This window comes from Jaculus jaculus, chromosome 1 (genome assembly GCF_020740685.1).
Source record: "Jaculus jaculus isolate mJacJac1 chromosome 1, mJacJac1.mat.Y.cur, whole genome shotgun sequence".
Lineage (NCBI taxonomy): Eukaryota > Metazoa > Chordata > Mammalia > Rodentia > Dipodidae > Jaculus > Jaculus jaculus.
Genome location: NC_059102.1, coordinates 221,063,276 through 221,076,741, shown reverse-complemented (window position 1 = coordinate 221,076,741; position 13,466 = coordinate 221,063,276). Strand labels below are relative to the sequence as shown.

The window sequence follows — 13,466 nt, the reverse complement described above, 5'->3', positions numbered from 1 at the left end:
AGGGCCACAGGGGCCTTGATGGGATTCTGGCTGTTTTCCTGCTTGCTGGAAGCTCTGGGTCTCTGCTGTGGCTGATAATAACTTATACACCTCCACTTTTTGGTAGAAGAGTGTATTTTGCTCTTTTATGCTTATTTCCCTCCCGAGGCTGCTTTGGCGTGGCTACTATGCCACCATCTTACCCAGAAGTCTAATGATCATTTCTTGAATGTCTTCTTGTCATTGAGTGGCCCATGTCTCCCTCATTTCCCCCCAAAACAGCAATTAGCCTGCTTCTTGGCTTTGCCATTCTTTTGGTTTATGAGATGATTTACAAAAGCAAAAAAAAAAAAAAAAACAAACAAACAAACAAAAAAACATGGATTCCAAAGCATTTTGTTGCTAGTAGCAATGGACTGGGTATTGGATGTATTATATACATCATATGTTCTGTTTTTTTGGTTTTTTTGGTTTTTTGAGAGAGAGTGCAAGAGAGAGAGAGAATTGGCATGCCAGGCCTTAATCACTGTAATCAAACTCCAGTTGCTTCTGCCACCTAGTGTGCACATGAAATCTTGCACTTGTGTCACCTTTGTGCATCCGGCTTATGTGGAATCTGGAGAGAGATCGAACATGGGTCCTTAGGCTTTAAAAGAGAAAATGGGCATACTAGGGCTTCTAGCTGCTATAAATGACCTCCAAATGCATGCACTACATTGTGAATCTGGCTTTACTTGGATAGTGGGGAATCAAACCCAGGTGGTTAGACTTTGCAGGTAAGCACCTTAACTGCTGAGTCATTTCTCCAGCCCTGGAAGCATTGTTTAAATTTTTTCATTTGTTTATTTGAAAGAGAGAGAAAGAAGCACAGAGAGAGAGAGAATATGGGTGGGCCAGGGCCTTTAGCCACTGCAAACAACCTCCAGACACATGTGCCACCTTGTGCATATCTCCAGCCCTGTTTTGGGTTTTTAGGCAAAACCATACTGTAAGTATTCTAATACAGCTAGGTTTTTTGTTGTTGTTGCTGTTTTCTGAAGTAGGGTCTCACTCTAGCCCAGGCTGACCTGGAATTCACTATGTAGTCTCAGGATGGCCTTGAACTCCTGGTGATCCTCCTACCTCTGCCTCCCAAGTGCTGGGATTAAAGGCATGCGCCACCACACCCAGCTACAGCTAGGTTTAAAAAATATTTTTTTTTAATTTATCCATTTGCAAGCAGAGAGAAACAGAGAGAAGGGGTAGGCCAGGGCCTCTAGCCACTGCAAAGGAACTCCACCTACATCACATATACCTTTATGTGGTACTTGGGAATTGAATCCGCGTCATTAGGCCATCCTTCCAGGCCTACAGCTGAGTTTTGACATTCAACTGGTGTTTGAGGTTTGCTCCAATGAGTCTCATTCCCTTTCACAGCTCTATAATATTCTATCAAATGATTGCACCATGATGAACATCTACACTGTTTCTAATGTGTTTTCATGAGGGAAAAAAAAGTGCAGACTGGAGAGATAGCTTAGTGGTTAAGCCTCTTGCCTGCAAAACCAAAGGACCCAGGTTCAATTCCCCAGTATCCAACCCACACAAAGCCAGATGCACAAGGTGGCACATGTGCCTGGAGATTGTTTGCAGTGGCTAAAGCCCTAGCCCACCCATATTTTTTTCCCTCTCACTCTCTGCTTCAAATAAACAAATAAACAAATTCAAACAGTGCTTCCAGGGCTGGAGAGATGACTCAGCAGTTAAGGTGCTTGAGTGTAAAGTCTAACCACCTGGGTTTGATTCCCCATTATCCAAGTAAAGCCAGATGCACAATGTAGTGCATGCATCTGGACCTCATGCAGCTAGAAGCCCTGGTATGCCCATTCTCTGTCTCTTTCTCTCCTCACTTTTTCTGTTTGCAAATAAATAATTTAAAAAATTTTAAAGCGCTTCCTGTGAGTATTCTAGAACATTTTGTTGGCCCCATTTCCTGTGCCCACAAGTTTGTTAGGATTTTGGTGGACTCTCCTTGAACATAAGCAATCATACCTTCCTGCTTCACCAATCAGAGACCACCAGATGTATTTATGCATACCTATCATGATCTGGACATGTCCATTGCCTAATTTTCATAGAAGTCATCACTTGGACTTGATCCAAACATATTGATATTATAAATCCATTCTCCATCATATCCCCTCCCTCTTTCCATTAGTCTCTCTTTTATTTTAATGTCATCATCTTTTCCTCCTATTATGAAGGTCTTGTGAAGATAGTACTAAGCACTGCAAGGTCATGGATATCGAGGCCAATTTCTGTCTGGACAATTGCATTGTAAGTAGTCCCACCCTTCCTTTGGCTCTTACATTCTTTCTGACACTTCTTCCACAATGGACCCTGAGCCTTGGAAGGTGTGATAAAGATGTTTCAGTGCTGAATATTCCTCCGTCACATCTTCTTGGCACTATGGTGCCTTTTGGATCATCCCAGTGGTTACCACCATCTGAAAAAAGAAGCTTCTCTAACCAAAAGTGAAAGTAGCATTAATATATGGGTATGAACATTAAATAAAGTGCTTACTGGGAAGTTTGCTGGATATAATATATGCATTTAGTCAGATGCCAGCAAGCATTATACTCCTAAGGCTCATGACCTCCCCCACCATAGGCTTTTGATTAGGTTTTCAGTACCAGGCATGTATTCCCTCCCATAGAGCAGACCTCTAGTACAATCAGAGAGCAGTTGGTTTTCCCCATATCAGACATGCCACTATTGCACCCATTTGGTCATTTGACCTGGCTGGCCAAACTTGAGGTTTGCAGTGTCTACTGTTTTCACCACACAGAGTGTCTGTCTTCCATAGAACTCTATGCAGTGCAGCTTTTTCCAGCTCTCTGTCAGCTGTTCTACAGGAAGGAGGTTTTCAGCTCAGTAATAGCCTGTAATGTATTGGGGGCATCAGGGACCTCTCTGGCCAGCAACTCACTGGAAGGTATCCCATCCCTGGAACTGAAATTTTTTGGGTGTGCCATTATCCAAAAAAAGTAGGTTAATCATATGGCTTATTCACAATATTCTGTCTTTTAGGAAGTAGAATTTTATGGTACCATTGCCGTTTGGGTCCGGATTCACAATATTCTGAATTTTTCTTAACCCTTCCCCAACCCTTCCTTTACTCAATCTCTTCCCCTGACCTTGCTTAGGCAATTCCATCTCCAGTAATTGTTCTTCTACTTACACAGACTTTACTTAACAAGTTCAAATTAATCGATCAGTATTTGAGTGTCACCCTGTATAAGAGACTCAAGTGTATATTAGGTAATGTCCTGCTGAGGATTTTTAAAATAGTTTTATTTTATCCATTTGCAAGCAGAGAGAGAAGATGGGTGCACCAGGGTCTCAAGCCATTGCAGGTTCATGTGCCACCTTGTGCAGCTGAATTTACATGGGGACTAGGGAGTCAAACCCAGGTCATTAGGCTTTCCATAAAAGCAAATAAACACTGAGTCATCTCTCAGCCTAGGTTCTGTTTCTTTATCACCTTACAGCAACAACACACACACCACTTTCCCAAACAAAATAAAAAACCAAAAAAGAATTGGTCTAAGCGTGAATGTGCATATCTTTGATCCCAGCACAGGAGGCTGAGGTAGGAGGATTGCAGTCAGTTAGACCTGCCTGGGACTACATAGTGAATTCCAAGTCAGTCTGGCCTAGAGCAAGACCCTACCTCAAAAAAAAAAAAAAAAAAAAAAGTTAAGACAGGAAAACAGGTTTAACAAGGCAGAAATGAGAGTTTATTGGAAGAAAATCTCCCTTCAACATAGGGAAAGGGTCTTGACTGTCCCTCATAATGAGATTTTTTTATTATTATTTATTTATTTTGAGAGATTGATAAAGTGAGAGAGAGAGAGAGAGAGAGAGAGAGAGAGAGAGAGAGAGAATGAGCACACCAGGGTCTTCAGGCACATTGCGCAGTTATGTGACTGTGTTTCTGGCTTACATGGGACATGGAGATTTGAATATGAGTTCTTAGGCTTTGTAGGCAAGCGCCTTAACCACTAAGCAATCTCTCCAGCCCCAGAGATTGGTTTTTATGACTTTGGAATGTTTCTCCCCTTCCCTCCTGGGTCCTGTGTCTTTAGGCATGTAGATGCTGTTATTGGATCCTGCTGCTGCTGGGCTTGCTGTTGGATTCCCCACCTTAGTCCATTTGGAAAGTGGGGGCAGAGCCAGGCCCTACTGTCATGGGGAATCAGGAACTGTTGGTGGGGGGGGGGGTTGACGCCTGGGAGCCAGGGCCCCAGTGTCATCTTATCCTCCCATACCCACATTCCTGGAGGCCCCTCCCATACCCACAATCCTGGAGATCCCCCAGATTCTGAGGCCATTGATCTTCTAAGCTGCTAAAGTCCAAAGAACTGACTGGCAACCCTTTTTGACTCCCCTTCCCTTCTCCATCAGAGCTTTGTTCTATCTCCAGAAAATCTTTTTTTTTTTAATTTTTAAATTTTTATTAACATTTTCCATGATTATAAAAAAAAGTCCCATGGCAATTCCCTCCAACCCCACAGAAAATCTTTTTTTTTAAATATTTTATTAATTTATTTGCAAGAAAGAAAGAGGGAGAGAGAGAGAGAGAGAATGAGAGTGCCAGAGCCTCCTGCCACTGCAACTGAACTCCAGATACACGCACCACTTTCTGCATCTGGCTTTATTTACATGGGGGCTGGGGAATCAAACCTGGGCTGTCAGGTTTTGCAATCAAGTGCCTTTAACCAGCAAGCCATCTCTCCAGCCTCTCTTCAGTAAATCTTGCTCACATAACCTCTGCATGCCCCCCTTCTGTCCTTGTTCCCAGTTTTATGAGATGATGGGGAGACAAAGAAACTGAGAGTCACTAGTTTGGGGGCATTTTAGTGACTGTTGGTTGTCTGGATCTCTAACACCCAAGTTAAGCCCACCTGAACCCAGAAAGGGTCCTTTGCTCTCAAAACTCACAGCAGAAATAAGGCAGAAGAGCAACAGAGGAGGACACCAGACATCTTCCTCTGGATTCCACACAAGCGCACATGGGCTGCACAAAACTGCACACACACACATGCACAAACCACATGCACGTGTACACATGCATATTATACCCATACCAAAGTAAATTAATAAAAAAAGAAATAAAGGAGCTGAAGAGATTGCTTGGTGGTTAAGGCACTTGGTACAATACAAAGCCTAACAACCTGGTTCAATTCTCCAGTACCCATAAGATAGGACTGGACCATGTAAGAAAAAAAAGACTATGGTGATGGCCCATTTTCAAAATAAACAGCTCACACAAGACTTGGGTTTACAGGCTTAACAAACCACAGGCACAGCCCCTGCCATTTAGATTCCTTTACCCACACTGGGAATTTACAAACAGGCTGCTACTAGACTCAGTGCATGTCTGGTTTACTTTAGAATCTGTAGATATTAAAGCTGCAAGATTAGACAAAAACCCAGGGTCAACTAAAGAAAATAAGCTAAAGAAACTCAGGGAGGGGGTTACATCAGAACACCACAAAGGTTATACCTTCCCAATACCCAGCCAATGGGAAAAAGGGAGAAAGAACCCATGTTCAAGGATTATAAGGGCTGGAGAGATGGCTTAGCGGTCAAGCGCTTGCCTGTGAAGCCTAAGGACCCCGGTTCGAGGCTCGGTTCCCCAGGTCCCACGTTAGCCAGATGCACAAGGGGGCGCACGCGTCTGGAGTTCGTTTGCAGAGGCTGGAATCCCTGGCGCGCCCATTCTCTCTCTCTCCCTCTATCTGTCTTTCTCTCTGTGTCTGTCGCTCTCAAATAAATAAATAAATAAAAATTTAAAAAAAAAAAGGATTATAAAAGTTACCATCCGTGCTCAGGAGGTATGGTAGTTTGAATGGATGTCCCCAGCAGAATCAGTTTTATTAAAGCTTCTTGGATTTCCAGCTGCCTGGTAGGCAGAGGTGTCACTGTGGGTAGATTCTAGGATCCAGCCCTACCTAAGATGTGTCTGTGGGTGGATCTGGAATTTCCAATCAAAAGGTATGCAGAGTGCTTGAGCTCTGCTTGGGTGGGGTTCCTGGAGTGGGCTTGCTTGTATTGATGTTGGTTATTCTCTCTTCGTGGACCTGTGAAAGTGGCCCGACTTCTTTCACCATTATGGAACTTCCCCTGGATATGTAAGCTTCAAATAAATTCCCTTACTCCCATAACAGTCTGGTCTGGAGGTTCATCGCAGCAACATAAAGCTGACTGCTAGGGAACCTAGCAGCCATTTTTGGTTTTGTTCTAGCTGTGTGCAACCTTGCAAGATCAAAGATAAAGTACCTCACTTTCACTGCTCAGACTCTCTCATCCTCTTGATTAAATAAGAACCTCTGTCTCAAAAAAAAAAAAAAAAGGTGGAAAAAATCCCAAAACACAACAAAATAAAAAGGAAAAAAAAGCCTGGCATGTAGCACACACCTTTAATCCCAGCAGTCGGGAGGCAGAAGTAGGAAGATTGCCATGAGTTCGAGGCCACCTTGAGACTATATAGTGAATTCCAGGTCAGCCTGAGCTAGAGTGAGACCCTACCTTGAAACAAAAAAGGAAAAAGAAGTGGGGTGACTGAGGAAGACACCTGATATCAACTGCTGACCTTCATACACATGCACACACATGTGCATCCATACATACATGTGTCCACACATACATGGAAACAAACCACACATACATAATGCGAAAATGATCATCAGATAGATGAAAATTGGAACTCAGCAGTAGAGCACTTCCTGAGCAAGCATGAGGTCCTGAGTTCCATCTCCAACACCAGAAAAAACAATTGTTAAGCTGGAGAGATGGATCAGCAGCTAAGGTACTTGCCTTGGGTATGATTCCCCAGTACACACATAAAGCCAGATGCATAAGGTAGTGCACATGTCTGGAGTTTGTTTACAGTGGCTAGAAGCATGGGCTTGGGCATGCCCACTCTCTCTTTCTCTGCCTCTCTCCTTTCTCAAATAAATAAATAAATAAATAAATAAATAAAAATTTAAAAAATTCAAAGTTCTCCTGCAAAGGATAAGAGAGTTTATATATTCAGGTGTGCAGGATGTTGAAGTTTCTCAACACTACTATTGTACCATAAAGAGCAGCTATAGAAGTTGTTCAAACAAATTGTCATGGGCTGTGTGCCAATAAAACTTTATTTGAAGAGTTAGACCAGACCTAATATTTATTTATTATTATTTACTTATCATTTGCAGCAGTAAAGACAGGGGCTTGTACCTGCTTTGCAGATGCTGGGACAGAACTGGGGTTTCAGCATTTTCAGCAGGCCCTGGAGAAAGGCCCTCTCTCACCATGCTCAGTAAGTGTTCCATGACTGAGCCACGCCCCCACCATGGGAGCAGATTTGGTCTGTGTTTAGCCATCACCTAATTTAATATTTTCTTTCCCCTAGAAGGAGTTCACTCAGGATCACAGTAGCAAAACCAGTACTCATGCTCAGGGCCTGCCAAAATCCTATGTTCAACCTTTTCTTTGACCTCTCTGCTGGCTTCTAGGGGCTCAATTACATGTTCATTTCCTTCACTAATTGAGCTGGGGTTTTTCCCAGTTGCCTGTAGGCAGATGCCAACAAAAAAGAACACTGTCAAAGCAATTATAACCGCCCATGTCTGTAGTAACTGTTTGATGGTGTCCTGGGAAAAGAACGAAAGTAGGATCAGAAGGTGTTTCAGCTAATAACTCCTGCTCTGTGCTGAGCTTTGTGTCAAACTCCTTCCACAAATGCCCCTTGCAAAGACAATCAGAGAGCCCAGCATAGCGTGCAAGCCAGTGAGTCCAGCACTCAGGAGCCACAGGCAGGACTACTTGAAGGCCAGCCTATGATACATGAGACTTATTCAAGAAAATCGGGGCTGGAGGGAAGGCTTAGCAGTTAAGGTGTTTTCCTGCAAAGCCAAAAGACCCAGGTTCGATTCCCCAGGACTCACATTAGCCAGATGCACAAGGGACACACATGTCTGAAGTTCGTTTGCAGTGGCTGGAGGCCCTGGTGTGCCCATTGTCTCTCTCTCTCTCTCCTCCTTTTCTGTCAAATAAATAAATTAATTAATTACATATTTTTTTAAATATTTTTTAAAAAAGAAAAGAAAATCTAAAAGGGCCGAGGAGATGGCTCAAGGATTAAAGGCTCTGGCTTGCAAAACCTACTGGCCCAGGTTCAATTCCACAGCCACACATGTAAGGCCAGAATGGCACTTGTTTGCAGTGGCAAAGAGGCGCTGACACAAGCACGTGCATGTGTGCACACACACAAAGCAAAAAACACAGAAGAGCAAAAAAGAAAAGGGAAGGGACATGTACAACTCAGGTGAGCTCGAAGGACATTGGGTCAAGGGAAATAAACATTTAATCACAAAGTAACACTTCGTGTTGACCCTCCAAGATCCCTAGATACATCAAATTTAGAGACAGATCATAGAATGGTAGGTGTCAGGTGCTGGGGGAGGGGAGAACAGAAAATTAATGACGAATGATACAGAGGTCAGCTTTGTGTCATGCAAAGAGTTCAGAAGGCTGAGACAGGGCATGAAGGTAGAGCTCTAGCCAAGCATTCTTGAGGTTCCGTCTCAGCTCTGTCAAAGAAAAATTCTGGGTATGAAAGAGGTGATGGCTGTACAGTGATGAATCTAAGTTTATGGGTTAAAAGAAATGGGTTTTTTTTTTGAGGTAGGGTCTCACTCTAGCCCAGGTTTACCGGGATTTCACTATATTGTCTCAGGCTGGCCTTGAACTCATAGGGATCTTTCTATCTCTGCCAAGTGCTGGAATTAAAGGCATGCGCCACCACACCTTAAAAAAAATTTTTTTTTATTGCCAAGTGTGATGGCACATGCCTTTAATCCCAACACTTAGGGGGCAAAGGTAGGAGGATCATCATGGATTACATTTTTTTTGTTTGGTTATTTCGAGGTAGGGTCTCACTCTAGCCCAGCTGACCCGAAATTCATTATGTAGTCTTAGGGTGGCCTCGAACTCATGGCGATCCTCCTACTTCTGCCTCCCAAGTGCTGAGATTAAAGGTGTGCACCACCACGCCCATCTTAATTTTTTTTTTTTTTTACTTAAAAAGGGATGGAAAGGGCTAGAGAGTTGGTTTAGTGGTTAAGTGCTTGCCTGTGAAGCCTAAGGACCCTGGTACGATTCCCTAGGACCCACATTAGCCAGATGCAAAAGGGGGCACATGCGTCTGGAGTTCGTTTGCAGTAAATAAATAAATAACAATTTTTTAAAGATTTTTATTTCATTTTTTTGTTTATTTTTATTTATTTGAGAGCGACAGACAGAGAAAGAGGCAGAGAGAGAGTGAGAATAGGCATGCCAGGGCCTCCAGCCACTGCAAACGAACTCCATATGCATGCGCCCCCTTGTGCATCTGGCTTACATGGGTCCTGGGGAAATCGAGCCTCAAACTGGGGTCCTTAGGCTTCATAGGCAAGCTTAACCGCTAAGCCATCTCTCCAGCCCAATAAATAACAATTTTTTTTTTTTCGAGGTAAGGTCTCACTCTAGCCCAGGCTGACCTGGAATTCACTATGGAGTCTCAGGGTGGCCTCGAACTCACAGCGATCCTCCTACCTCTGCCTCCCGGTAAATAACAATTTTTAAAAAAGGATGGAGAGATGGCTCAGTGGTTAAAACACTTGCCAGCAAAGCCTAAGGACCCAGTTTCAATTCCCCAATACCCATGTAAAGCAAGTGTGGTGCATGCATCTGGAATTTGTTTGTAGTGGCTAGAGGCCCTGGAGTGCCTATTCTCTTTCTCTGTTTCTCTTCAATCCCTCTCTCTCTCTCTCTCTCTCCTTGCAAATAAATTTAAAAAACTAAAAAACAAAAAAATGATTAAGATAGTAATTTTACAGTGTATATTTGATTTTCCTTTTCTTTATTATGGGACTGGGATGGAACCCAAGGCATCCATGCTACACAGTTCCTCTGTTACTGCCTCAGGCCCTCACTGGGGATTCTAGGCTGGGCACTACTGCTGAGACACACGCCTAGCCCCTCACTGAGTATTCTAGGCAGGGATCTAATCCATAGACATGCCCCCAATTCTATTTTTAAAATATTTTACTTAATTATTTATTTGAGAGTGGGCATTCTAGGGATGTGCCAGGGCCTCTAGCCACTGCAAACAAACTCCAGACACATGTGCCACCTTGTATATCTGGCTTTATGTAGGTATTGGGGAATCGAACCTGTGTCCTTTGGCTTTCCAGGCAAGTACCTTAGCCACTAAGCTATCTCTCCAGGCCCCATTTCTATTTTGCCATTTTGAGTAAGGTTCTTACATAGCCCCGGCTGACCTCAAACATGCTATGTAGCCATGGGTAACCTTGAATTCCTGGTAATCCTATCTGTATCTCCTGACTGCTGGGATTATAGGAATGTACCACCATACCTGGTTTATGTGGTGCTGGGAGTTGAACCTTGGGCTTCATGCATACTAGATAGGCAATCTATAAAACAGAACCACATCGCCAGGCCTCACCATAATTTTTTTTTTATTTTTGTTTTTCTGAGATAGGGTCTCACTCTGGCTCAAGCTGACCTGGAATTCACTATGTAGTCTCAGGGTGGCTTCGAACTCCCGGCGATCCTCCTACCTCTGCCTCCCAAGTGCTGGGATTAAAGGCATGCACTACCACACCCGGCACCTCACCATAATTTTTAAAGGGTGAAAAGAAACTTTTTCTCAATAGATACTACCAAAGCTGATCCTACAACTAAAATTAACTTAGACTTAGATTCAACCCTGAAAGTTCCCACACCTATACAGGGAACTAGGTCATCCTGCCCTACCAATCACTCCAGGTGATGGCCAGCCAGTGGTTTGCATTCTCCCTGCCCAGAATATGCTAAGAAGCTATTTGTGTCCAGTTTGTTCCATCAGAAAATGAGATCCCAGCACATTCAGGCTGGAAGGCAGCAAGCTAATACCCACCAGCTGCCCCAGGAGCAGAAGCCGAAGTCCTCTGCAGTTTCACAGACTGGCTTTCATAATTCTGACTCCAGGCCCCACTTTGTGTGAAGGACTGTATGGAGTCGCATCTTACCTCTGCATTTTAGCATACTGTGATAATGCTATGATAAACATGAGCGTGCAAGGATCACTGGGTATTAAGTAATAATAGCAAGTAATTCTCTTTCCTTGTGTGTGTGTGCAGGGGTGGGGGGTGATATTTTGTGGTATATGCACCTGTGTATGGAGACCAGAGGAAAACTTCAGGTGTCCTCCTCTAAATTTCATCCACTTCTTTCCTTGAACCAAGAGCTGTTGTTTTTCCTGCTGGACTGATTGACCAGATAGTTCCAAGGATTCCATGGTCTACCTCCCTGCTAGGACAGGATCACATCCAGGAGTTTACATGCATGCTAGGGAACCAAACTCAGGGTAAATCAGGCCTTCTCAGGCCCTCTTACACACTGAGCTACTTCCCCAGCCAGTCTTTTGTTTTCCTTCCCTTCTTTTTTTCTTTGCTTCCTTTCTCCCTCTCTCCTTTTCTTTCTGTTACTATTAATCTTGTCAACTTGATGGGATTTAGAATCACCACTGAAACAGATATCTGAACAGGTCTACAAGATGAACACTAACTGTAGGCAGCACTACTCCATGGGCTGGGGTCCTGGACTATATGAAAATAAGAATGGAAGCTGAGCACCAGCAGTCTTCTCTCTCTGCTTCATGACTATGGTTGCAATGTGACTAGCTGCCTCCTGCTCCTGTTGCCATGCCTTCCTGCTACGGCGGATGGTAGACAGTATCCTCAAACTATGAGCTCAAATAGATTCTGCCTTCTGGCCATGGTGGATGGTAGGTGGTATCCTCAAACTGTGAGCCAAAATAGATTCTCTCTTCCTTAAGCTGCTTGTTTTTTGTTTATTTATTTATTGGAGAGAGAGAATGTTCATGCCAGGGCCTCCAGATGCAGCAAACAACCTTCAGGTGCATGTGCCACCTGTGCATCTAGGGTCCTTCGAACCTGGGTCTTTCGGCTTCACAGGCAAGCACCTTAACTGTTAAGCCATCTCTCCAGCCTTTAAGCTGGTTTTGTCAGGAATTTGGTCACAGTTATGAGAAAAGAAATACAGTTATTACAATTCAGTCTGCAATGAGTTCATGTTCTGGGCCATGTGGACATGCCTTGGGCAGATATCTAGGAATGGTTAGGTCACATGGATATTGTTTCCAAGAAACTACCAAACTGCCATCTTAGGTGACTTCACAGCTTGACATTTCCAGGAGTGTAAAGCAAAACAGTTGCTCCACCTCCTCCCCAGTACTTAGTACAACCAGTCTTTGTACATTTAGCTATTCTTTTTATTTTTAATTATTAAAGCAGGGTCTCAGTAGCTCAGGCTGGCCTCAAGCTCACTATGTAGCTGAGGATGACCTTGTGCTTTTGATCCTTCTCTGTCCACTGGCTCAGTGTTGAGATGGCAAACTTGACAATGACATTATTATTGACTTCTGAGAATTCTGCATATAGTATAGATATGGATTATACTAGACATGATTTTCAAATATTTTCTCTTAATCTGTTACTTCTCTCTCTTTCTTTCTTCTTTTTGAGGTTGGGTTTCACATTGTAGCCCAGTCTGACCTAAAACTCCTGATCCTTTGGCCTCAGCTTCCCAAGTGCCAGGATGCCAAACGTAAGCCCTCCCACCTATCCCTGAAAATTGAGATCTTTTTATTTTGCATGTGTATGGATGTGGTGTGCACGTACGTACATGTGTGTACACATGTGTTTGTGCAGGCTGAAAAACATTTAGTGTCGCTCCTCAAGAACACTATCCATTTTCTTTCTCTCTCCCTCTCTTTATTTTGTTTTTCGAGGTAGGGTTTCACTAGCTCAGGCTGACCTGGAATTCACTATGTAGTCTCAGGGTGTCCTCAATCCTCCTCCCTCTGCCTCCCAAATGTTGGTATAAAAGGCATGCAACACCACAACTGGCCTGTCCCTCCCCCTCTCTTTTGAGGCAGTCTCACTCTAGCTCAGGCTCCTACCTCAGCCTCCTAGGGCTGGGACTAAAGATGTGTGCCCTCATGCCCAGCTTATGTCCACTTTTTTTTTTTTTAAGACAATGTCTCCTATTGGCCTGGAGCTCATTGATTAAGCTAATTACTGGGCCAGAGAACTACAAACTCTAATTGTCTCTGCCTCCCCAGGACTGGGGTTAAAGGTGTGTGCCACCATTGACATTAGCTCTGGGATAGAACTCAGGTCATTATGCTTATTGTTAAACACCTTACCCAATAAGTTATCTCCCCTTCTCTGAAAACTCATATCTTGACCCCAAATTCCACACATCACATACCCACTGCCACTGTCTGCCCTTTGAGGGCTGCCATAAGCACCACCCCCTGGCATACCAAGCATCCCTAAGGACCAAATCCACTCTGCCCTGGATCTTACAGCTGGAGAATGAATCAGACA

General features: G+C 43.7%; 1 protein-coding gene across 1 annotated transcript in view; it reads right to left on the bottom strand.

The window, feature by feature from the left end:
- Positions 1-548: 548 nt before the first annotated feature.
- Tmem38a (transmembrane protein 38A) overlaps positions 549-13,466 on the bottom strand; it is a 38,945-nt gene continuing 26,027 nt past the window's right edge. Inside the window, exons 6-7 of the mRNA XM_045142214.1 lie at positions 2,328-2,477; positions 549-595 (exon numbers count right to left, since the gene is read on the bottom strand). Coding sequence (XP_044998149.1) covers positions 566-595; positions 2,328-2,477 — 180 coding nt within the window. The 3' untranslated portion in view covers positions 549-565. The remainder of the gene's footprint in view (positions 596-2,327; positions 2,478-13,466) is intronic.